Source organism: Halichondria panicea, chromosome 7, assembly GCF_963675165.1.
Source record: "Halichondria panicea chromosome 7, odHalPani1.1, whole genome shotgun sequence".
NCBI classification, from domain to species: Eukaryota; Metazoa; Porifera; class Demospongiae; order Suberitida; family Halichondriidae; genus Halichondria; species Halichondria panicea.
Window position 1 is genome coordinate 1,129,949 of NC_087383.1, and position 24,307 is coordinate 1,154,255.

Consider the following 24,307-nt stretch of genomic DNA (forward strand, 5'->3'; position numbering starts at 1 on the left):
ATCCGGAGTAATAAGAACTCAGTATACTAAGCATCAATTTTTCATTACATCATTGCAGAAACAATGAATACAATTAAAATAATTATAAGTGACCACCAGGTTGCATTTCATGCAAATGCATACACATTAGGGATATGGTATAATGAAAAATTGTTCACTTATATCTACAGAATTCTGCACACACTCTGCCGAAACAAGGGCAGCCAGATGAGCCTTTTTGGAAATCTCTTCAATAAAACGCATCCTTTCCTATATTTGAGTGAAACAAAATGCAATTAGACGACTTGCTACTATCGTTCATTTACCTTTTCCTGGCTATCATCCGCCCATATCTGTTTTGGAAATTTGTTGAGAGAGAGAAGAGGATAAATCTTCTGCAGTAGAACACATTCAAGTTGCTCTGTCTTATACTTCAAATTAGTCTGCAGCCAAAAACAAAACGTAAACCAGCATAATTTATTAATGAAACAATATACAATACCTTATCAGCTCTTTTAGCTAGTCTCATTCTTTCACTGAAGAGTGCCTGTAAGTATTGAGACAAGTCAGTTCGTACTTGGTACACACTCGCATGAATAATTATGACTAAAATTTTCATACATTTTTGTTATATAGCCTAAACGCGGTAAACTATTTTTGTCTAGAAGTGGTTAGTACCGACCACCACCGACCAGTGTGGGCATACGTAACTATCCCTGACTTTTACATGATCACCCAACTCACCAGAGTAGCGTCAATAACATCAGGTTGGTCGATGGCCCACAGGAACACATTCAGAGAAGGCTTCGTTATGCAGGCTACAAGAAGAAACAAATAAACCACCATGTGTGTCTAGTCTCACGGGCCATACGTACAAAGGGGAAGGTGTGCATCTAGTCTCGCTGTATTATACAGTAACTGTACGGAACTAAATATATACTTGCATAAGCATTTTCTACAACATTTGTAAATGTACATGTACTTAATGCCTACGTACACTCTAACGGTAGCCCATGTCTGCCTCTTAAGAAGGCTACTCCCACAAGGTGCCTGAAAAAACCCAGTAGCTGTGCATACAGGGCACTGGTGACGATTCTCGGAGGGATGAGATCATAGACTGCCTTTCTTGCTCGGGGGACGTTCAAGAGACGGACGTACAAGCGAGGCGTCTGATTGGTGCGTAGTATCGCAGGAATAAACCCTCCAGAGGACTTGATATTCCTAGCTGGGTCTAATTCCACATCACTCTCAAAGGGGGTCCCACCGTGAACCTTCAGTTCGTACGTTCTAAGGAGAGGATGTTATAGTACGATGTGAACAGCACTAGCTTCATCTTACTTGTTGGGTGTTGGATTTCCAGTTGCCTCGTATAAAGGTAATGAGCTCCAGCCACAACTGATCTCGCCCACCTCCCCAGTTTTCTGTGAATAAAGTGACAAAAAGTACACAAATTAATAATCAAATAGTACATGTAGCCTGTCCCTCCCTTTTCTACCTAGTTCACAAAGTGTACAACGATTCATGCACACTAAACAGTAACTGTAATTTACCTCTCTTTGGAAAGTCACTCCAAGCTCAAATAAAAGCTCTGAAAAGTGAACATAAAGTTGAATCATAAACATAACAAACAACTGAGAAGTGAAAAAAACACATTGAAACCAGTCGCTCTCACCAATATTAGTATCCTCCGAGTTCATTCTGACCACACCTACAGGATGCAGCAAGCTGTCTGTGGAGCTCTGAGCCCTTGGGGAGAACTTCCAGCTCCTCTCCTCTGTGGGTAGCCAGACCGCCCTCACCGTGTGAATGTTGCTCAGAACCTGAGTGTGTGTGTGTGTGTGTATGGGCAGAGGGGCGGAGCTATAAGTATAAGCATTGGTCATTTTCACAACCGAAATTTTGAACAATGCACAAAATAGTTGTCTTGCTGAAAAAAATTTTGCCGTTTTGGGGATGACTTCCAGTAAGAAATACCTCGAGATACATTAGAAAAACATTGCCAGGTATTAGAGTGCAACACTAAACGCACATCATTCTTGTTGAAGACAGCCACTCGTACATGTCGTGAGAGGACTTTGACCCCTTTACCAGGGAGGGGGATGCTCTTGGCGGCCAGCACTGAAAACTCCCGACTCACTTTAGTAGCCTTCGGTTGAAGCTACAAGGGAAAAATCGATAAGAGTACTCTTGTGTGGACACACTTATTGTACCTGATCCTGCACAAAGTCCCAGTGCAAATCTTTGAAGGCCATTCCAGTGACTGACAATTTAGGAGTAGCAGATGTGGAGCAGAGATAGTTGCCTGTAGAGACACGTTTACCAATCAAATACGTCAACAGCTGAGGGTCTTACGAGAGCTGCTCAATAGTTTGGAGAGGGTGGAGTCCCTGAAGCCAGACGGTATAGCCCCCAGGGCATTCAGGACATCAGCCAGACTGGTCTGTGTGACGGTGGCCTTCAGTTTGGCCCAAAGATCTCGGCTATTTTTAGGGGCGATTGAAGTCCCACCTACTGGTGTGCAAAGATACGTACGTTAATGGTCAGGAGCAAATGTGGTCGATGGTATTTTACCTGCAGGTGATGCTGCTCTGGCCGTTTTATCAGAAAATGGCAACCTCTATAGTTATAACATAAAAAATTATTATCATAGAGAATCATACATGTACTGTATATGTACAAAAAATAATCCAACCCAATGTGCATCGATCAATGATTGATACATATTGTGTTGAATTATTTTTTCCTGACGTGACATAATTATATACATGGTTTTTCATCTGGTTTATTACTGTTGTCGGTGTACTTCCCGATACTCGTTTTTTAGACAACTGTCCGCCTAATCCAACTGGCCGCCTAATCGCTGAGCTATAATTATTGATCATTGATAAACCGAAAAACTTTTTGCTATTGACAGGAATCGAACTCGCAACCAACCGATCTATAAACAGAACGCCTTAACCACTTCGCCACCGTACAACCGTGGTGAATGGTACGATATTATTATGGTACACTATAAAGGGGGGGGGGGGGGGGGGGGAACAGTAGAGGCTACAAAAAATGCAAAATTTAACTGAGAAAATGCACAATCTTTAACTCAACTCAAGACTGAAGTTATGAAAACAGGCCATGCTTTTCTTGGAGAATGGAGCTAATCTAATGAATTTTTATCTACACACGTACGCATCATTAGAAGCATGTTTATATACCTGGACATAGTTGCTGGGAATGTAGCCCCTCTCTCCCAGTGCATTTTGAGCCAGAAGCCATCCATCCACAAAGCTGCATAAAATTCAGACTCAAAACCACCTTCTAAACTTTCAGAAAATCAGAAAATCGTTGAATTTGGACAATCAGAACTTTAGTTACAGAGCCGATTCTAGTAAATGAAAGGGGACTCCCTTTCTTTCCTACTCAAATTATGAAAAGAAGTTACAAAAATGCATTCATACCTTGTTTCCATGATGACGAGTATCTCCCTGTCCTTGAAGCCAAGGTCTTTATCCTCAATGGCCACAAAGTCACTAAGTGCCTGCACCTCGCACAGCACTCTGGTACTACTCTCACTACTGCAGCTGTCCTCATACGGTGTAGCATTTCTTAGCCTGAATGGAGGGATGGAGGAGTGGAGGAATAAAATGGAGCACGACTAGTATAGTACCACTCACAGGTATTCTTCGTCCTCGTCCTCTAACTCCTCATCGTCACTATAGGCACCACCCTCTTCAGTATCTACTGGCTCCTCCCTACACAAATACATACACCATACTTATAAATAGATAGACTTCATTTGTCTTGCATTGAAAGGTTGCCTGCTAGCTACCTCAGGCTGAGATCTTCCAACTGCTTTCTTTGGTGAGTGGAGACCAACTGGGAGAGCTTTGAGCCAGCACTTCTACTGTCAGCAGGCCAACCAGACATCTCAGTAGGACAGTCAGGAGGGGGGCAGAGTTTACTGTAGGTATCCAATGGAGAAGGGGTTTCCCCTCTACAGCAAGGGGAAATCCCATAGCACTCCACATGGCCTTGTAAAAGGTGTGTTCAGACTAGCTTTACAGTTTTAATAGCTCTGAGCCAGCTACGTCGCTGTCTTGCATTCCCTCAGCCGTGGATCAAGGGATCAGGATGCAAGGCTTTGACTGGGAGCAGCACCGGGTGGAGTTAGACAGGATCTTCTTCAAAGACTTCAATTTGGTACCAAGGCAAGTGTCCACATATACTCATATCAGCAATTACATCTCTCACTTGCAGGGGTAGCCAGGAGCATACTGAATTCTGGGCTTTCTTTCGTCGTTATCAACAGTTTCAATTTCGGAAACCGCCTCAAGCACGCCCCCCAGAAGGTAGGGATACTCTTAACTTCCTCTTGAAGTGAGTGTGGAGACGAGGCTATGGCAGAATGATAGATTTATAATTCTCCCCCAATGCAGACAAAAGTAGGGGGTTCGGAAAATTCGACCTCCCACAGACGTATGACCGTTCCTATCGAATACCATTCTCCATAGTACCGCCCGACCTTGCATACAAGTTACGTTTAGAGCAAGATAGGAGGTCTGAAAAACGAAGAGATGGTTCGCTGACCCTGGATCACCTCCATGAAGTCAGAACCGTCCTGAGACATTTTATCCTCTTCAAACAAAAACAAAAGGTACAATCTGTTGTACTTATAAAAGAAATTATAATAAGCCTTTTTTTGTTTAGTTTGAGAAGCTGTTGAAGATTCGTCGAGACCAAAGCAATCTGCCCATCCACTCGTACAAGTCGTCCATAGTGTCAGCTGTGTTCTCACACCAGGTGGTCATCGTGGCGGGGGACACTGGCTGCGGCAAATCAACTCAGGTGAGGGCCCTGATACTGCTGTACGCTTGAGTGCTCGTTGTAGGATTGTGCATTTTCACAATTAAAATTAATGGTGCAGTTTTCATTTTGCGTAGTTCCGACTTTCTACAGATTCCTAGCCACAGGGCCAATAAATTTATGTTTGCGTACTAAAATTACATCCTAAGGAGATTCCCATAACTCACATACTCGGTGTTATGTATCAGTAAGTATTGTTTTAATATATCACAGGTGCCCCAGTTTCTGCTCGATGCCGGTGTCCAGAAGATAGCGTGCACTCAGCCTCGGAGAATAGCCTGCATCTCTCTGGCCAAGAGGGTGGGCTACGAAACACTCAACGAGTTCAGCTCGGAGATTGCTTATCAGGTGATGATGATCAATAGCAAACTAAGTCCAGCATCACAAAAAGTGTACATGTACAGTATATAAGCTAGTACAAGGAGTTCACTATTTTGTTTCCGTTTAGGATGACGCTTTGATTAATATTGTCTCCTCATGTTCATGTATATACGTAGGTTCGGTTTGAGCGCAGTCGGACACTAGCCACTCGTATAGTGTTTCTGACGGAGGGCCTCCTCCTGCGGCAACTCTCCACAGACTCTGACCTCTCCCAATACGACGTGGTGATTGTTGACGAGGTACATGAACGACATATCCATGGTGACTTCTTGCTGGGCATTCTGAAGGGGCTGATTGAGAAACGGAAGACGTTGAAACTCGTCCTCATGTCGGCAACCATCAACATACAGCTGTTCTCTACCTATTTTGAGGGAGCTCCTGTCATTAGGGTGAGTGGAATTTGCAAGGAATGTACCATATTACTAGAATCTTTCGCTGATGAAGAACCATTGCGAATATAATATAATAAGCCAGCCAAATCAGCAGAAAATTGTACACTTTGCAATCTCGTTTTGGCAAGGATCATAATGTCATACAAATACTGGTATAGGTTTTTTCGTTTGCGAAACGAGCAAAATTTGCTTATGTTTGATACTCGCAAACATAACATTCTAGTAATACGGTACATACACTTCAGACGTGATATATTCTTTGCTACAGGTTCCTGGTAGGCTGTACCCGATTGAGCTGGAGTACCATCCTGTCTCCTCGACCCAGGTGCTCCAGGGGGAGGGGTCCAGTGGTCGGTCACGCCCAGAGAGACTCAACCCAAAGCCTTATCTCAGAATCATGCAGGGAATAGACGCTAAGGTGTGTGATAGTTAGCGTACACACACCAAGAAATGAAGAAGCAGCGTAAGAAATAATAGTGTAGCCGTGCTCACCCTTACGGCTAGTGTACATTGTAGATCCTCACAACAGTCACAAACATACCCCCACAGTCACACCACTCACCCACCACCCACACACACACACACACACCAGTACCCGTCTGACGAGAGGGGTGACCTGCTCATCTTCCTCAGTGGTATGAACGAGATATCCACCCTGATGGAGGAAGCAAAGACGTACGCTACTCAGACTCAGCATTGGATAATCCTGCCTCTACACAGCGCCCTCTCTATTGAGGAACAGGACAGAGTGAGTCGGCCAATAAGTTCTGATCTGAAAACTTAGAGGCTTAGAAGAATCGAAACGTTCATCGAAATTGAAAAGTCAACCACCAACTTTTTTTGTGAAGATGGAATTTAGTTCTATTTATTTGTTCAATGTTCAATGATTACAATTATTACTGAAAGCACCCCCCATCCACTCTACCACCCACTCCACCACACACACAATGACAGGTGTTTGACGTTGCCCCGGATGGAGTGAGAAAGTGTATCATCTCAACCAACATTGCCGAGACCTCAGTCACTATCGATGGCGTACGCTTCGTTGTGGATTCTGGAAAGGTGTGTGTTTCACCCTCCAATAAGTCAATGCATCAATTTGACCACTTTTCTTCCCAACTACATGTACATTGTACCATGTAGCGCGAAATTTTCAAGGGGCTTAATTTTCACTGTTTTCGTTGGTTAGCAATCCTACATGAAAATTAAGTCCACGATTAATTACCTGCTATAGCGTGCAAACATTAAAGGCGTGGCTTCCGGTAGGCACGAACATTATGCAACGAAATACTTTTAGAGGCCATTCCACGAAATATAAGTGCCTCGAAAATTTCATGCTATACAGTACCCCCCACTCTTTTCTTCCCCACTATCTGTATCCTTATTCCGGCCTAGGTGAAGGAGATGAGTTTTGACTCTCAGCTTAAAATGAGACGTCTGCAAGAGTTCTGGATCAGTCGTGCCAGTGCCGAGCAACGCAAGGGGAGGGCAGGGCGTACTGGGCCAGGGGTGTGCTTCAGAATGTACGCTGAGTCCGATTATGATTCTTTCAACGAGTACTCCACACCAGAGATTTTGAGGGTTCCTCTCGACTCTCTTGTGCTGCAAGTGAAGGCACTGGACAATGGCAACGTGCGGAAGTGGGTGGAGCTTCAGCTCTATAGTATAGTAGCCATGAGTTGTCTCCACAAATTTATTATTTTTTTAACTTACAGATTTCCATTTCTGGAGCCCCCCGCTCTAGCGAGTATTGAGACAGCTGTTGCCTTCCTCAAGGAACAAGTGCGTCCAACAATACACCCAATAAACTGTTTCAATACATGTTTGTTAGGGTGCTCTAACTAGCGACGAATGCCTCACTCCGATTGGTCGGATGCTGTCACAGCTGCCTGTGGATGTGCTCATCGGCAAGATACTCATCATGGGCACTGTATTCCACGTAAGCAGTGGACAAATTATATAATACCACTGTTGCAAATTTTTTTTTCACTTTATAGAAATTGCATAAAATTTTTTTCTGATTGCTGCAGGTGATAGGTCCGATCCTAGTGGTGGCAGCTGCACTGAGTGTCCAGTCACCATTCAGTAGAGTGCTCATGGGGCAGAGTGACATCTCTGTACGTGTATTGTATCTACCCGTAACCTTAGTTACTGTATATCGTAGAGTCCTAGAAATAATCATATGCGAGCATAAAATATTACGTTTTGGCCAATCTTATAGCTACGAAAATGTTATGCAATTTATTTAATTATATACGCCGCGATTTCAATAGAGACTGTAGGATACACATTGATGTAATATATGATGCGCTCACTTAGTTAGTATCACGCATAAATTCCTAGTACTATGATAGTACGTCTTTGTCTATATCGGCCTGCAGATTGCTAGGAGACCATTGGAGTCCGAGCAAGGAGATCCCTTCACTCTCCTGAATGCTTACGACGAATGGATACAGGTGAGCAATCAATGGTGGACGTGTCTGTTAGCCTGACATGACCCACCACTCACCCTGGCTGTATAGATGAAAGCGGAGGGTTCTGGCTCAGTGCATCGCTGGTGTAGGAGGAGGGGCCTGGAACAACAGAGGTTCTATGAGATCACCAAACTCAAGGAACAGTTCCAAGAGATTCTACTGGTATGTTAAGTTTCTTTGAAGACCATAATTATGTACACCGGTAATGCATAAACTTGAATTCCGTCGATCTAATTCCCTGCTTTTGAAAGCTTATAGAGAGACCTTTCAAATGATGCCATCAATGTTTACATTGGGGAGATAACAGTTGGGAAATTTTATTTCACTTCTTTTGTGATTTTCTGAAAGCTTAGATGACCTTTCAAGTGATACCATCAATTTTTGGAATTTGCCAATTTTGGCCAAATACCATGGATTATAGCCCAGCATAGTCCAAGGGCAAAAAATAGGATTTAAACACATCATTTCAAAAGTATCTTGCTAAGCTTTCAGAAAATCATAAAATTGTTGAATTTGGATCACCAGAACTTTGACTCTAGTCCATATCTACCACTGTTTATTTCTCTACAGGAGTATGGGCTCCTACCCCGAGGCTATGTTGAGAGTGTCCCCAGTGACAGAGGAGGGCGTGGTCTCACAGAGGACCAGCGGAGGGAGCTCCGACAGATGAGGAAGAGACAACGAGCCGAGCATCGGAAGAAGAAGATATTGCGACTGGACGATGAGGGGGTAGGTGGTCTAGGGCTAACAAGTCATGTGACTGTCACATGACTTTTGTAGGGAGCACTCAGTGATAACGAAGAGGAGTCTGTCACATCGGATCTCAAAGACCTTGAGTTTAAACTATTACACGACCTTTCCCAGCTACAGGTGAGTGAGTGGTTACCCCTGCATGGCTACCCCCTGCATAGCAGGTTAATGTGTTTGCGTGTGTGTAGGAGGCCAGTAATGTGAGACGAAATTTCACGCTCAAGGACATCAACCTGCTCAAGATTGTCCTATGCAGGTACGTACACAAAGCTATATATACATGTATAGGAGCGTTATAATATTAATAATCATGACAATTGTAACCCCCCCCCCCCCTACCACTTAGTGGCTTGTACCCTCAGCTGGCCATTGCTGACGACTGTAACTCCAACAGAAAAGACTCAGAGCAAGTCTACCACACAAAGGTATGTTTCTCTCAACAGCATCTCTATTCCACTGCAAATCTCTCTCTCTTAATTTCCATAGATGAAGTCGTTTGTACTATTACATCCGACCAGTATATTCTCCACCAGTCCGGAGTACCTTCACCCTGAGGGCACGGACAAGTGCAAGGAGCTACTGGCTTATGTGTGAGTACAGTAGACTAGTGTTTCTTTATACTTATACTACTTATGTGTTAGTAACTACAGTGGTGTTCCTGTAGAGAAACTGTACCTATAATCAGTATATGAACAGGTACAGTTTATGTCAAGGCCTTACTAGTTAATAGAACTTTAGAAATGTGTTGCTATCCCGATGAGGATGATCAGTGTTACTTTACTGTGACTGTAGTGATCTCCTGGAGACCAACAAACCGTACCTGGTCAATGCCGTGAGGGTGCCAGCTCTCCAGACCATCTCCTTGTTCTCACAGAGTTTGGACACTAACAACGACTGTACCAGGTTTGTATGTGTGCGCGTGTGTGTGTGTGTGTGTGTGTGTGTGTGTGTGTGTGTGTGTGTGTGTGTGTGTGTGTGTGTGTGTGTGTGTGTGTGTGTTGTGTGTGTGTGTTGTGTGTGTGTGTGTGCATGTGTGTGTGTTGTGTGTAGTGACAACACACATGTACCAGATATGCGTGTGTTGTGCAGTTAATTGAAGTGTATTTTAATGTCACATTGTCGTTATTATGTGTAATAATCTGTCTTGTTTGCTATAGGCTAATTGCTGACAGCTGGTTGGAGCTCAAGTTCCCCAGTGCGGAGGTGGGGGAGAGGGTGATGGGTGTGGTCCAGACCCTGAGGGCCACTTGGGCTGAGCTATTGGACACCAAACTGACGGCCTCTCAAAGTAAGTATAAGGTCACCCACCGTATTTGACCTTTCTTTTCTGCTAGTTTGTTTTTCTTAGAAATATTGCATGCAGGCGTTTTAGAGCCGTGCAAAGCATGTGCTAGCGTGTGGGAGATCAACTCGTGACTGAAAGATTTCTAATAGTCAGCTTTTGTAATGAGATTCATTGTTCGTTAACAATATTCGTGACATTTTGCTGAGCAGCCGGCACTATAAGGTACACCACCTTTAATTAACACATACCTAAAGGTCTTTAACACGTACCATCAGCAGTTTATCTTTTATCACGCATGTCTACATACCTTCAGAGCGTTCTAAGGAGGATCGTTTCCACGACGATTTTGATGACACTTCAAAGACAGCTGCCCTCGAGACGTTACTAGCGTCCAAACTGGCCGAGTTTCTGGACAGCTCTTTCCCCTACAAACTCGGTCAGTTGTCAGCAGCTGGCAAGGAGCATCTCTACAAGGGACCACCCCCTGATGACCAAGAGGGTACGTGGATCATGGAATTGAAATTGCCTATTGATTCTTTTTATGCCCGTTACAGGATTTGTCACTACAATTATCTTAACTTTTAATCACCTGTGTAGGAGAAGCTGTTTCTAAAGAAGAGTTGAAAGAATCTGATACTGTAAAACCAGACATGAAGCGACACCCACTGAAGGGGGGGTGGGCCATCACTGATTACCTCACTTATGATTGGTACGTTACTCAGTATCAATTATTATGTCACTATACACACTACACACGCCCACACACACACACGCACACACATACACACGCATGCACACACGCACACACACACACACAAACACACACACACACACACACGCACGCACGCAAACACACACACATACACACGCACACGACACACACGCACGCACACACACACACACACACACACACACACACACACACACAGTCTAGATGATGGCACTTTAAGTACTTCGAGTAGCAGTGATCACATCAGTCGAGTGTGGAGCTGCCCTCAGTGTGAACAGAGACTGGCTGTTACCCTGGCAGAGCAGCTGCAGCATCAGGCCACCTGCAAGAAAGACATGGAACAAGGTACTACAGTTGATTGATCCTTTACTATAATTATCACCACAAAAAGAATGCATTCTCTGGCAAGAGTCAAAATAGCATTCGCGTGGGTGGACTGTAAAATAATAGTAACCACAAGAATTTTGTTGAGTAGTCTGAGTTGTGAACTGTGGTTAAATTTTAAGAGGTCACTTTTATCTGTACAGAAGGCTTTGCATTCCACTGTATTGAGCTTTTCTCTTTTCAACACAGTTGCTGAACAAGACCTCGCTGCCAAGTCAGTAGACCCTGCCCACCTCAAGTCCTACCATTGCCCCGTGTGTGAACAGACCCTCCAACTGACTCCCATAGATATCCTCAAACATAAACGTAAACACGCTAAACAATTAGTGCACAAATAAAAGTTTATTTTATGTCACTAGCTTCCATTATAGTTAATTCTGCTTTTTGGCATCAGTAAAGTTATGTCTATATTCACGAGTTATCATGAATCAAAACAAATTGAAATGCTGTGGTAGTTTCCCTGGGTATTTTGTAGACATGCATGCTGCCATAACGTTGGATGTACATCCCTACATGTACATGACAGATGGGTAATGATACATGTACTTACAAGACAACAGATGTTATAGGGTCATAGGTGGTGGTTTCCCTGGGGTTTTGCTGTATTCCAATAATGACAAAGCACTGCAGTACTATAAAAATAGTTAGTGCTCATGTACTTTGTGTCGAAGCTAAATCTGAATCTATAGTAAGTAAGTTGCTAATAAATTTGACATTGCTATGCAATACACATCTATAGTATGCATCTTAATTGTGTAGTGTTATAGGTATATAATTATTCATGCATGATTGTTCTTACATCTCCAGCAAGATGTTGTCTACAAAAGCTGAAGTCTGCGATATGGATGAGTACGAAGATGGTCTCGCTTTCAGATTTGAAATGCCCAAAGAGGATCTATCTTTGAGGGGTGTTTGCATTGAAGATGGTGTGCCTACGCTGCTTTTCAGTGTTGCTAAGAAAGTACCAACGATTATAGAGGAAGAAGTGGCTATGTGTATTCGTTTGAGCCAAGAAAACAAGCGTCCCGAGTTCTACTACAACGGGTTTCTCCCTGACCACCCTCTTGCAGGAACTGGCCGACATTTCAAGCAATACAAGCCACTCTACATGAGACGCACTTCTATTGGGGAAACTCTTGCTGAAATTGACTGGCAAATGAAGTGCCTAATGGTTGGTGTCCGTAGTGACAAGAATAAGGAGAAATTCTGGTCATGGACTGAAAAAAGCAATGTTGATGGTTTGGCAAGTTTCGAAAACTTTGAACGTGATCCATCAAAGCATGGTGGTGTGTACATGAAATGCAAGGGTGTATCTGTTTGTGAAGATTCAAACCAGATTCTCTTTGAAGGAGAACCAGAAATGGCAATTGATTCTGTGGAATTTCCAGCATATTCACGTTACATCACAGAACATTTTGATTCTATTGCATACTATGACGAGCCACTTTTTCTCAAAATGAAGGAGTACATAAAGCTTATTCTTGCTGTTGAGTGGCTGAAAGAAAAAGGAGTTCACTTCAGTCAGAACTGGATACGAGAGCATACAGCACCCACGTACGATCCCCCCAAATCGTTACAAGTGGAACTCTCAGCTGAAGAAACCAACTCAATCATGAAGCAGCTAAAAGAAGAGGCAAAGAAGGCAATGAAAGGGCCTGAAGTGTTGCAAGCCCTCTCCCAGAGCAAGTACGTGGATCGAGTCTCTGTTACAAAACCCACAGTGAAAGTCAAAAGCAAAAATTTTGAAGCTAAGTTTGAGCAAACGATTGCTCATCCTGATTTTGAAAGAACAGCAGACTTATATGTGCCTCTTGTACAGAAGATAGTAGTGAGAGCTACCACACATGATTTCGATTTTCTCTATGAAGGTATGGACCCAAACATGGCAGTCACCCTTGACCCAGACACTAAAGAAACTGTTACACCAGAAGTGAAATCTTGGTCTGAGCTTATGGGGGAAACTGAATTCTTTCCTTGCAAGTGGCTACAAGATCCTAGCAATGTGATGGTCAGATCTCCAGCTCTCACTGGTGGCATTTCAACTACTAACATTCCTGTCCATCGAGTAAACGAACCTGTACCTGTTCAATCAACGCCATGCCCACTTCAAGTGAAAGCATCTAATTTTCGATCGGTGGAGAAAATACCATCTTCTTCTGTTCCACCACAGCCTGTGGTTAATGCACCATCAAGTAGTGCTCTTATTAACAGGTCAGCTATTGCAGGTGGAGCACAGTTAATGCATGGACGGGAAGATTCTTGCTCAAGTGTTGGAACGTCAAGAAATGGGACAACAATTAAACAACCATCACTACACACTCACGGACTAATAACACAGCTTATTGCCGGGAAGGAGGTTGGGCCTCCTTTGAATATATCCATGCACCTCCGTCTCCCCCCTAAAGCTGAAGCATCAGGCAACTGTGATAGCGGATACTCAAGCATTGCAAGTACCCCTATGTCTGGATCTCGTTGATTGCTCTAACAGAAAAACAGTATAACTTGAGTATAGTGACACCTCACTAGTGATATATAGATGCAACTTTTTTAGTTAGGCTAGTGGCTAGTAACGTATATTGTTCAGTCTTGTTTACAATGATTATTGATATTTTATTTGGTTGAGCATTATTATTGCAATGGGCAGGGCTGGTTCTCATTATGTTGCATTGGCAACTGTATTATTTGGTCAAAGAGAAACAAAGCTCAAGTCACTAGACTGCAGTGGTGCAGCCTCCTTGTGTAACTGTTCTCACTGTCAGTCCAATAAATGAGGGGTAGTATAGTATTACTATATAGACTATACCATGTATAGTGTTGTATGCTACTAGGCCTGACTTGGTTAATGTGTATTTGTCAAGAGTCATAGTAGAGTCTACTTAACTTAGAGTCTACTGATTATGACCCCCTGGAAATTTTTCCCATAAATATAAATGCATACACGAGAGGTCACTTTTATCTATACAAGATCTTTAAATTATGGGACTTGCATTCCACTGTATCAAGCTTTTCTCTTTCAACACAGTTGCTGAACAAGACCTCGCTGCCAAGTCAGTAGACCCTGCCCACCTCAAGTCCTACCATTGCCCCGTGTGTGAACAGACCCTCCAACTGACTCCCATAGACATAAACGTAAACATGCTAAACAATTAGTGCACAAGTAAAAGTTCATTTTTATGTCACTAGCTTCCATTATAGTTGCTTATGCCTTTTGGTATCAGTACAGTTATGTCTATATTCATGAATTATGAATCAAAACAAATTGGGAATGCTATGGTAGTTTCCCTGGGTATTTTGTAGACATGCTGCTGTAAAGTTGTGTGACTACATGCACCCCCACCCGTCAGATGAAAATCATGCATTACCAGACAGGTGTCAGATTGTGTAATAGGTGGTGGTTTCCCGGGGGTTTTTTACTGTAATCTTATTCATGACAAAGCACTGCAGCACTATAAAAAAAATCAGTGCTCGTGTTATTAATCTGCGTTAAACGAGAAAATTGTGGAAGCTGAATCTAGTATGTAAGTTGCTTAATCAATTTGACATTGCTATGCAATGCACATGCAGGTTCGGTAGTATCACTGCAGCAGTATAATTATAGCTATGTAGTATGCATGCAAGAATGCTTAGGTATATTCATGCATGATTGTTCTTACATGCATTTCCAGCAAGATGTTATCTACAAAAGCTGAAGTCTGCGATATGGATGAGTACAAAGATGGTCTCGCCTTCCGATTTAAAATGCCCAAAAAGGACCTATCTTTGAGAGGTGTTAGCATTGAAGACGGTGTGCCTACGCTGCTTTTCAGTGTTGCTAAGAAAGTACCAAGTATTCAGGAAGAAGAAGTGGCTATGTGTATTCGTCTGAGCCAAGAAAATAAGCGTCCCGAGTTCTCCTACAACGGGTTTCTCCCTGACCACCCTCTTGCAGGAACTGGCCGACAATTCAAGAATTACAAGCCACTCTACACGAGACGCACTTCTATCGGAGAAACTCTTGCTGAAATTGACTGGCAAATGAAGTGCCTAATGGTTGGTGTCCGTAGTGACAAGAATAAGGAGAAATTCTGGTCATGGACTGAAAAAAGCAATGTTGATGGTTTGGCAAGTTTCGAAAACTTTGAACGTGATCCTTCAAAGGATGGTGGTGTGTACATGAAATGCAAGCGAGTATCTATTTGTGAAGATGCAAACCAGATTCTCTTTGAAGGAGAACCAGAAATGGCAATTAATTCTGTGAAATATCCAGCATATTCACGTTACATCACAGAACATTTTGATTCAGTTGCATACTATGACGAGCCACTTTTTCTCAAAATGAAGGAGTACATAAAGCTTATTCTTGCTGTTGAGTGGCTGAAAGAAAAAGGAGTTCACTTTAGTCAGAACTGGATACAAGAGCATACAGCACCCACGTACGATCCCCCCAAGTCGTTACAAGTGGAACTCTCAGCTGAAGAAACCAACTCGTTAAAAGAAGAGGAGCTAAAAGAAGAGGCAAAGAAGGAAGTGTTGCAAGGCCTCTCCCAATTCAAGTACATACGAGTCCCTGAAGAACCCACAGTGACGGTGAATAGCAAGGGTTTTGAAATCACGTTGAAGCAAACGATTGATTTTTTTCATGTACCTCTTGTGCAGAAGATAGTAGTGAGAGCTACTACACATGATTTTGATTTTCTCTACGAAGGTATAGACCCAAACATGCCTGTCACCCTTAACCCAGACACTAAAGAAACTATTATACCAGAAGTGAAATCTTGGTCTGAGCTTATGGGGGAAACTGAATTCTTTCCTTGCAAATGGCTACAAGATCCTAGCAATGTGATGGTCAGATCTCCAGCTCTCACTGGTGGCATTTCAACTACTAATATTCCTGTCCATCGAGTGAACAAGTCTGCACCTGTCCGATCAACGCCAGTTACAGTGAAAGCATCAAAGAATCTAAAAGCTCAGAAAATACATACTTCTGCTGTACCAACACAGAATGTAGTTAATGCACCATCAAGTAGTGCTCTTGTTAACAGGCCAGCTATTGCAACAGGTGGAGCACAGTGGGTGCATGGACGGAAAGATGCTAGCTCAAGTGTTGGAATGTCAAGAGATGGAATAACAATTAAACAATCATCAATACACGTTCACGGACAAATAACACAGCTCATTGACGGGAGGGAGGTTGGGCCTCGTTTGAGTTTACCCATGCACCTCCGTCTCCCCCCTAAACCTGAAGCATCAGATAATGAGGTCGGGCCTCCTTCCATGCACCTCCGTCTCCCCCCTAAAGCTGAAGCATCAGACAATGAGGTTGGACCACCTCCATCCAAGCACCTCCGTCTCTCCCCTAAAGCTGAAGCATCAGACAATAAGGTCGGGCCTCCTTCCATGCACCTCCGTCTCCGCCCTAAAGCTAAAGCATCAGACAATGAGGTTGGACCACCTCCTTCCATGCACCTCCGTCTCCGCCCTAAAGCTAAAGCATCAGACAATAAGGTCGGGCCTCCTTCCATGCACCTCCGTCTCCCCCCTAAACCTAAAGCATCAGACAATGAGGTCGGGCCTCCTTCCATGCACCTCCATCTCCCCCCTAAAGCTGAAGCATCAGACAATGAGGTTGGACCACCTCCATCCAAGCACCTCCGTCTCTCCCCTAAAGCTGAAGCATCAGACAATAAGGTCGGGCCTCCTTCCATGCACCTCCGTCTCCGCCCTAAAGCTAAAGCATCAGACAATAAGGTCGGGCCTCCTTCCATGCACCTCCGTCTCCGCCCTAAAGCTAAAGCATCAGACAATAAGGTCGGGCCTCCTTCCATGCACCTCCGTCTCCGCCCTAAAGCTAAAGCATCAGACAATGAGGTCGGGCCTCCTTCCATGCACCTCCGTCTCCGTCCTAAATCGTGATAGCGGATACTCAAGAATTGCAAGTACCCCTATGTCTGAATGTCGTCAATTGCTCTAACAGAAAAAACTATATTTATTTAGTACTGCTATTGATACTATATTGATATATACTTTTATGTAGCTCGAATATAGCGACACCTCACTATATATAGTGATGTATATATTGCAACCTTTTTAGTTGATTTTTTCATGTGACTATTAATAGTAACGTATAATTATTGTTCTTGTTCACACTTATTAAATTGTTATGATTATTGATATTAATTTTTATTTGGTTGAGCATTATTATTGCATGAAAATAATGGGCAGGGCTGGTTCTCATGTTGCATTGGCAACTGTATATATTTAATGTGTCGAAGAGAAACAAAGCTCAAGTCACTAGACTGCCTCCTTGTGACTATTCACTGTCAGTCCAATAAATGAGGGGTAGTAGTATTACTATATACCATGTAGTGTTGTTTTGTTGTATGCTACTGCCTATAGGCCTGACTCAGGTAATGTGTATTTCAAGAGTTAATTAATGTTTAAAAGAATAGAGTCTACTTACTACTTGATTGGTAATTACGACCCCTTCTCATAAATATAATGCATACACGATAAAAAGCAGTAGCTTTTCTCTTTCAACACAGTTGCTGAACAAGACCTCGCTGCCAAGTCAGTTGACCCTGCCTACCTCAAGTCCTACCATTGCCCCGTGTACGTGTGTGAACAGACCCTCCAACTGACTCCCATAGATATCCTCAAACATAAACGTAAACACGCTAAACAATTAGTGCACAAGTAAAATTTAGCAACTAATTTGCTTATGCACTTTGCTTTAGTTATGTCATCTATACCTATTATACGTATATTCACGTGTTTTGGATCAGATTGCGCAACAGAGTGCAATTCAACAAATTCTGTGGTAGTTTCCCAGGGTATTTTGTACTGAGGCTCGCTGTACCGTATATGCATGACTACATTGCTGATTAAGCATTACCAAACATTTGTGCTATAAACACGCTTCGTATACTGTTTTAAGTAATTATTTTAGTTTTAGCAGTTATTAAGATCTAGAAGAACCATGTCTTGCTCCAAGTTGAGGAAGTTTGCTCATGCTGATGAGTACAAGTAGATCTACAACGATGGTGTTGCCTTACAATTCAAGTTCTCCATGGGAGCAAATTTGGCCCTGAGATCTGTTGACTTCAAAAATGGTGTCCCAAAATTTCATTTTGAACCGTCACAAAATGTGTCTGTGCTGACCGAAGAAGATGTGGCTGTCATTATCAAGCTTAAACGCCCTGGATTCTTCTACGAAGGATTTCACCTACGTCATCCATTCTCTAAATGGGTCGACTCTTCAAAGGCTACAGCCCAAGGTGGCTGCGAGGTACTTCTGTGGGAGAGCTGCTAGCTGAAGTCGATTGGTCAATGAAGTGCCTTCACGTAGGTGTGAAAAGTGACAAGGAAAAGAAAAACTTCTCAGCATGGAACGAAACTAGCAATCTGAGAGGGTTGAGAACTCGAGAGGATTTTCCTGAAGATTGTCCCGGTGATACCATCATTATGTCTTGCCAGTCAGTCGATGTTGACAAACGAAATGATGAGCTTTCCTTTGTGGCCGAACCCAAGATGCGATGCGGATTGACTGTGTGCGGGATGGACACAATTTGGAGTACTCAAAGTACATCACTGAGATTTTCGACAGTGTGGCATACCACGATGAGCCAAAGTTTCTGAAAATAAAAGAAATCATCAAGCTTGTTCTCGCAGTAGAGTGGCTTAAGGAGAAGATGGATGAGAAAGACATGAAATTCAGCCAAGTTTGGATCGAAGAGCACGTTCAAAAGCGAAAGCAATTCCCAACCGAACGAATCCAAGTGACTGTTCCTCCCCAAGAGGCTCAACGCCTTATGAACAAAATTGTGGAAGCCAAGAACGATAAACAGCTTGCTCTGCCTAATTTGTGTGGATTGAGCAAGAAAGTATCAAAGACAGGCTTTGAAGTTGGAACCACAACAAATGTACTCGGCTATAACATTCCAGTTGCATGCAGAGCATCGTTCAATGACTACGATTCCCTTTTTGAAGGCCAAGATCCAAACCAGCCAACTGAACTCGGTCTGCACAAAGACACCGGAAAACTAGTAATTGGTCCACGACCCAATGTGAAGTCTTGGAACGAGTTGTACAGTCAGACGGTCCCCCTGCCATGCTCTGTTCCTTACACTGCTGATGGTCTCATAGGCCCCGCTATAACTGGAGGTGTCTCTACCAGCAGCTTTAAAACAAATCAAGTAAGACGTGAACACACTCGAACTACGGAGGAAGTTGTGGTACCAGCTGGACAGAGAGTAAAGATGAAATATGCTGATACTCCCAAGCCGAAGGCAACCGTTGCTCCAACTTCTGATGTGGGTGTTACTACAGTACAATTACTTTAAGATCTGGAATGATTTGCAAAAATCAACTGGTATGAAAAACGGAGCAGGGTTTATTGACAGGGTTTCCCACTCAATCTCAACCGAAAATGGAGCACAAACATTGACTAAGAGGAAGGAAGTTGAAACACATATCTCAGCAAGAATACCACAGCTTGAAAGACCTCGTTTGAATCCATCTATGGAAAATGAGGTTGGGCCTCCTTCCATGCACCTCCGTCTTCCCCCTAAAACTGAAGCATCAGACAATGAAGTTGGACCTCCTTCCATGCACCTCCGTCTCCCTCCTAAAACTGAAGCATCAGACAATAAGGTTGGACCTCCTTCCATGCACCTCCGTCTCCCCCCTAAAGCTGAAGCATCAGACAATGAGGTTGGACCTCCTTCCATGCACCTCCGTCTCCCTCCTAAAACTGAAGCATCAGACAATAAGGTTGGACCTCCTTCCATGCACCTCCGTCTCCCCCCTAAAGCTGAAGCATCAGACAATGAGGTTGGACCTCCTTCCATGCACCTCCGTCTCCCCCCTAAAACTGAAGCATCAGACAATGAGGTTGGGCCTCCTTCCATGCACCTCCGTCTCCCCCCTAAAGCTGAAGCATCAGACAATGAAGTTGGACCTCCTTCCATGCACCTCCGTCTCCCCCCTAAAGCTGAAGCATCAGACAATGAAGTTGGACCTCCTTCCATGCACCTCCGTCTCCCCCCTAAAGCTGAAGCATCAGACAATGAGGTTGGACCTCCTTCCATGCACCTCCGTCTCCCCCCTAAAACTGAAGCATCAGACAATGAGGTTGGGCCTCCTTCCATGCACCTCCGTCTCCCCCCTAAAGCTGAAGCATCAGACAATGAAGTTGGACCTCCTTCCATGCACCTCCGTCTCCCCCCTAAAGCTGAAGCATCAGACAATGAGGTTGGACCTCCTTCCATGCACCTCCGTCTCCCCCCTAAAACTGAAGCATCAGACAATGAGGTTGGGCCTCCTTCCATGCACCTCCGTCTCCCCCCTAAAGCTGAAGCATCAGACAATGAAGTTGGACCTCCTTCCATGCACCTCCGTCTCCCCCCTAAAGCTGAAGCATCAGACAATGAGGTTGGACCTCCTTCCATGCACCTCCGTCTCCCCCCTAAAGCTGAAGCATCAGACAATGAGGTTGGACCTCCTTCCATGCACCTCCGTCTCCCCCCTAAAGCTGAAGCATCAGACAATGAGGTTGGACCTCCTTCCATGCACCTCCGTCTCCCCCCTAAAACTGAAGCATCAGGCAATGAGGTTGGACCTCTATCCATGCACCTCGCACTGCCCCCTAAAGCTGAAGTATCAGGCAATTGTGATAGCGGATACTCAAGCATTGCAAGTACCCCTATGTCTGGATCTCGTCGATTGCTGTAACAGAAAAAACGATTTATTCGATATTTTTAGTACTGCTATTGATACTTTTATGTAGCTCGAGTATAGCAACACCTCACTAGTGATGTATAGATGCAACCTTTTTAAGTTAGGCTAGTGGCTAGTAACGTATATTGTTCAGTGACTGTCTTGTTTACAATTAATTATGATTATTGATATTTTATTTGGTTGAGCATTATTATTGCATGAAAGTAATGTGCAGGGCTGGTTCTCATGTTTACATTGGCAACTGTACTTGTATTATTATGTCAAAGAGAAATAAAGCTCAAGTCACTAGTCTATAGACTGCAGTGCAGCCTCCTCGTGACTGTTCACTGTCAGTCCAATAAATGAGTGGTAGTAGTATTACTATATACCATATAGTGTTGTTGTGTTGTATGCTATTGTCTAATGCATGTGTATGTCAAGAGTTAATTAAAAAAAAGAGTCTACTTAGAGTCTACGACTTTATTGGTAATTACGACCCCCTGGAAATTTCTTCTATAAATATAATGCATACACGATAAAAAGCAGTACCTTAATACGTAGTTTTTTTAGGATTCTGGACAATGCAAAATGCATTCACACCCACACAATGGCAATGTGGTATAATTTTAAGAGGTCACTTTTATCTATACAAGATCTTATAATTTGGGGCTTGCATTCCACTGTATTGAACTTTTCTCTTTCAACACAGTTGCTGAACAAGACCTCGCTGCCAAGTCAGTTGACCCTGCCCACCTCAAGTCCTACCATTGCCCCGTGTGTGAACAGACCCTCCAACTGACTCCTATAGATATCCTCAAACATAAATGTAAACACGCTAAACAGTTAGTGCACAAATTTGTATGGACTATATAGCTTCCACATGATTAGTTGCTTATACCTTTTGGCATCAGTACAGTTATGTCTATATTTGAAATGCTGTGGTAGTTTCCCTGGGTATTTTGTAAACGTGCTGCTGTAGCGTTGTAATGTACATCTCTACTGAATGAGATCATGTGCAGATGGGTAATTATACATTATTATGTAATAGGTGGTGGTTTCCCGGGGGGTTTTACTGTTCATGATGACCAAGCACTGCAGCACTATAAAAATAGTTAGTGCTTATGTATTAAACTGCATTTATTGAGAAATTGTGTGGAAGCTGGAATCTAAATCTACATGTACGTATAAGTAAGTTGATTATAATCAATTTGACATTGCTATGCAATGCACATGCCTATATATATACACGTGTATAGGTTTTGGTAGTATCACTCACTGTGTAGCTAGATGTATGCATGCAAGAATGCATGTGTATAGTGCACTGTATATTCATGCATGATTGTTTTTACATTTCCAGCAAGATGTTGTCTACAAAAGCTAAAGTCTGCGATATGGATGAGTATTACGATGGTCTTGCCTTCCGATTTGAAATGCCCAAAGAGGATCTATCTTTGAGGGGTGTTCGCATTGAAGATGGTGTGCCTACGCTGCTTTTCAGTGTTGCTAATAAAGTACCAACTATTATAGAGGAAGAAGTGGCCATGTGTATTCGTCTAAGCCAAGAAAACAAGCGTCCCGAGTTCTCCTACAATAGTTTTCTCCCTGGCCACCCTCTTGAAAGAACTGGCCGACATTTCAAGAATTACAAACCGCTCTGCACGAGACGCACTTCTATCGGAGAAACTCTTGCTGAAATCGACTGGCAAATGAAGTGCCTAATGGTTGGTGTCCGTAGTGACAAGAATAAGGAGAAATTCTGGTCATGGACTGAAAAAAGCGATGTTGATGGTTTGGTAAGTTACGAAAACTTTAAAAGTGATCCATCAAAGGAGGGTGGTATTTTCATGAAATGCAAGGGCGTATCTATTTGTGAAGATTCAAACCAGATCGTCTTTGAAGGAGAACCAGAAATGGCAATTGATTCCGTGAAATTTCCAGCATATTCACGTTACATCACAGAACATTTTGATTCTATTGCATACTATGACGAGCCGCTGTTTCTCAAAATGAAGGAGTACATAAAGCTCATTCTTGCTGTTGAGTGGTTGAAAGAAAAAGGAGTTCACTTTAGCCAGAACTGGATACAAGAGCATACAGCACCCACGTACGATCCCCCCAAGTCGTTACAAGTGGAACTCTCAGCTGAAGAAACCAACTCAATCATGAAGAAGCTAAAAAAAGAGGCAAAGAAGGTAATGAAAAGGCCTGAAGTGTTGCAAGCCCTCTCCCAAAGCAAGTACGTGGATCGATTTCTGTTACGAAACCCACAGTGACAATGAATAGTAAAGGTGTTGAAGCTAAGTTTGAGCAAACCATTGCTGATCCTACCTTTGAAATACTAACAGACTTGTATGTACCTCTTGTACAGAAGATAGTAGTGAGAGCAACTACACATGATTTTGATTTTCTCTATGAAGGTATGGACCCAAACATGCCAGTCACTGTTGACCCAGGTGCTAAAGAATTTGTTATACCAGAAGTGAAATCTTGGTCTGAGCTTATGGGGGAAACTGAATTCTTTCCTTGCAAGTGGCTACAAGATACTAGCGATGTGATGGTCAGATCTCCAGCTCTCACTGGTGGCATTTCAACTGCTAAAATTCCTGTCCATCGAGTGAACAAGCCTGTACCTGTCCGATCAACGCCGGTTACGGTGAAAGCATCAAAGAATCGAAAAGCTCAGAAAATATATACTCCTGCTGTACATCCAACACAGGATGTAGTTAATGCACCAACAACTAGCGCTCGTGTAAACACGCAAGCTGTCGCAACCGGTGGAGCACAGTGGATGCATGGACTGGAAGATTCTTACTCAAGTGTTGGAATGTCAAGAGATGGGACAACAATTAAACAACCATCACTACATATTCACGGACAAATAACACAGCTTATTGCTGGGAAAGAGTTTGGGCCTCCTTTGAGTCTATCCATGCATCTCCGTCTGCCCCCTAAAGAGGAATCATCATACGATCATGATAGCGGATGCTCAAGCCTTGCAAGGACCCCTATGTTTGGATCTCGTGAATCATCGATTGCGGCTGCAAAAGACAAAGATGATTCATCCTCTATATTTTCTGATAGTGGTGTTAGCACTGCTTCAAACGAAAATAAGGGGAAGAAAATTGAAACACACATCTTAGCAGGAGGTGGCATTGGATATCTTGGTTGCAATCATGAGGTGGTGGAGCTAAGACGTGATGGGAAGAAAGGACTACGAGTGAAACTGCATAATCATTTACTTCCAGACAAAAATCTAGCTAGTGAGTGTATTGCTATGTCCTGAACAAAAAATTAGTTTAATACTTGATATGTGTGTATATGCATTGTTGTTGTTTGATGTTTACACCTAAACCTGTACCTACATGTATCTTTGCGTCACTCTTGC

General features: G+C 43.2%; 5 protein-coding genes across 9 annotated transcripts; 4 read left to right on the forward strand and 1 right to left on the reverse strand.

Moving 5' to 3' along the window:
- Positions 1–26: 26 nt before the first annotated feature.
- LOC135338100 (nephrocystin-1-like) lies at positions 27–3,967 on the reverse strand. Of its 2 annotated transcripts, none has more exons than XM_064534117.1 (16): positions 3,800–3,967; positions 3,645–3,722; positions 3,429–3,581; positions 3,186–3,258; positions 2,551–2,596; positions 2,332–2,487; positions 2,190–2,281; positions 2,009–2,137; positions 1,652–1,799; positions 1,530–1,567; positions 1,318–1,400; positions 977–1,266; positions 724–797; positions 482–526; positions 306–422; positions 27–249 (listed from the first exon to the last, which is right to left on the reverse strand). In XM_064534117.1, exons 1-16 carry the CDS (start codon positions 3,895–3,897, stop codon positions 127–129), a joined length of 1,743 nt encoding a protein of 580 aa, XP_064390187.1. In that variant the 5' UTR covers positions 3,898–3,967; the 3' UTR covers positions 27–126. The 2 variants fall into 2 exon arrangements, with proteins under 2 accessions (XP_064390187.1, XP_064390186.1); XM_064534116.1 differs by having other exon boundaries at positions 2,332–2,490.
- On the forward strand, positions 3,966–13,851 carry LOC135338091 (probable ATP-dependent RNA helicase DHX34). Of its 3 annotated transcripts, none has more exons than XM_064534101.1 (27): positions 3,968–4,178; positions 4,228–4,319; positions 4,407–4,624; positions 4,678–4,815; positions 5,047–5,181; positions 5,331–5,603; positions 5,875–6,024; positions 6,199–6,354; positions 6,561–6,668; positions 7,002–7,246; positions 7,322–7,388; positions 7,438–7,545; positions 7,637–7,723; positions 7,988–8,062; positions 8,129–8,242; positions 8,651–8,809; positions 8,861–8,950; positions 9,019–9,086; positions 9,177–9,255; positions 9,317–9,420; positions 9,623–9,733; positions 9,988–10,118; positions 10,429–10,614; positions 10,713–10,824; positions 11,045–11,190; positions 11,419–11,921; positions 12,037–13,851. In XM_064534101.1, the coding sequence occupies exons 1-26, from the start codon at positions 4,102–4,104 to the stop codon at positions 11,565–11,567; spliced, it is 3,378 nt and encodes a 1,125-aa protein (XP_064390171.1). In that variant the 5' UTR covers positions 3,968–4,101; the 3' UTR covers positions 11,568–11,921; positions 12,037–13,851. The 3 variants fall into 3 exon arrangements, with proteins under 3 accessions (XP_064390174.1, XP_064390171.1, XP_064390173.1); XM_064534103.1 differs by having other exon boundaries at positions 11,419–11,917; XM_064534104.1 differs by lacking the exons at positions 10,713–10,824; positions 11,045–11,190; positions 11,419–11,921; positions 12,037–13,851 and adding an exon at positions 10,194–10,337 and having other exon boundaries at positions 3,966–4,178; positions 10,429–10,566.
- Positions 13,852–14,653: 802 nt separating this feature from the next.
- LOC135338094 (uncharacterized) lies at positions 14,654–17,391 on the forward strand. Of its 2 annotated transcripts, none has more exons than XM_064534108.1 (2): positions 14,654–14,747; positions 14,895–17,391. In XM_064534108.1, exon 2 carries the CDS (start codon positions 14,899–14,901, stop codon positions 17,119–17,121), a length of 2,223 nt encoding a protein of 740 aa, XP_064390178.1. In that variant the 5' UTR covers positions 14,654–14,747; positions 14,895–14,898; the 3' UTR covers positions 17,122–17,391. The 2 variants fall into 2 exon arrangements, with proteins under 2 accessions (XP_064390178.1, XP_064390179.1); XM_064534109.1 differs by having other exon boundaries at positions 14,692–14,743.
- A 704-nt stretch (positions 17,392–18,095) lies between these two features.
- LOC135338104 (uncharacterized) lies at positions 18,096–21,123 on the forward strand. The gene has a single exon (XM_064534124.1). It carries the CDS (start codon positions 19,471–19,473, stop codon positions 20,935–20,937), a length of 1,467 nt encoding a protein of 488 aa, XP_064390194.1. The 5' UTR covers positions 18,096–19,470; the 3' UTR covers positions 20,938–21,123.
- Positions 21,124–22,001: 878 nt separating this feature from the next.
- LOC135338108 (uncharacterized) lies at positions 22,002–24,279 on the forward strand. The gene is made up of 2 exons (XM_064534128.1): positions 22,002–22,110; positions 22,280–24,279. The coding sequence occupies exon 2, from the start codon at positions 23,198–23,200 to the stop codon at positions 24,203–24,205; it is 1,008 nt and encodes a 335-aa protein (XP_064390198.1). The 5' UTR covers positions 22,002–22,110; positions 22,280–23,197; the 3' UTR covers positions 24,206–24,279.
- The last annotated feature ends 28 nt before the right edge of the window (positions 24,280–24,307 follow it).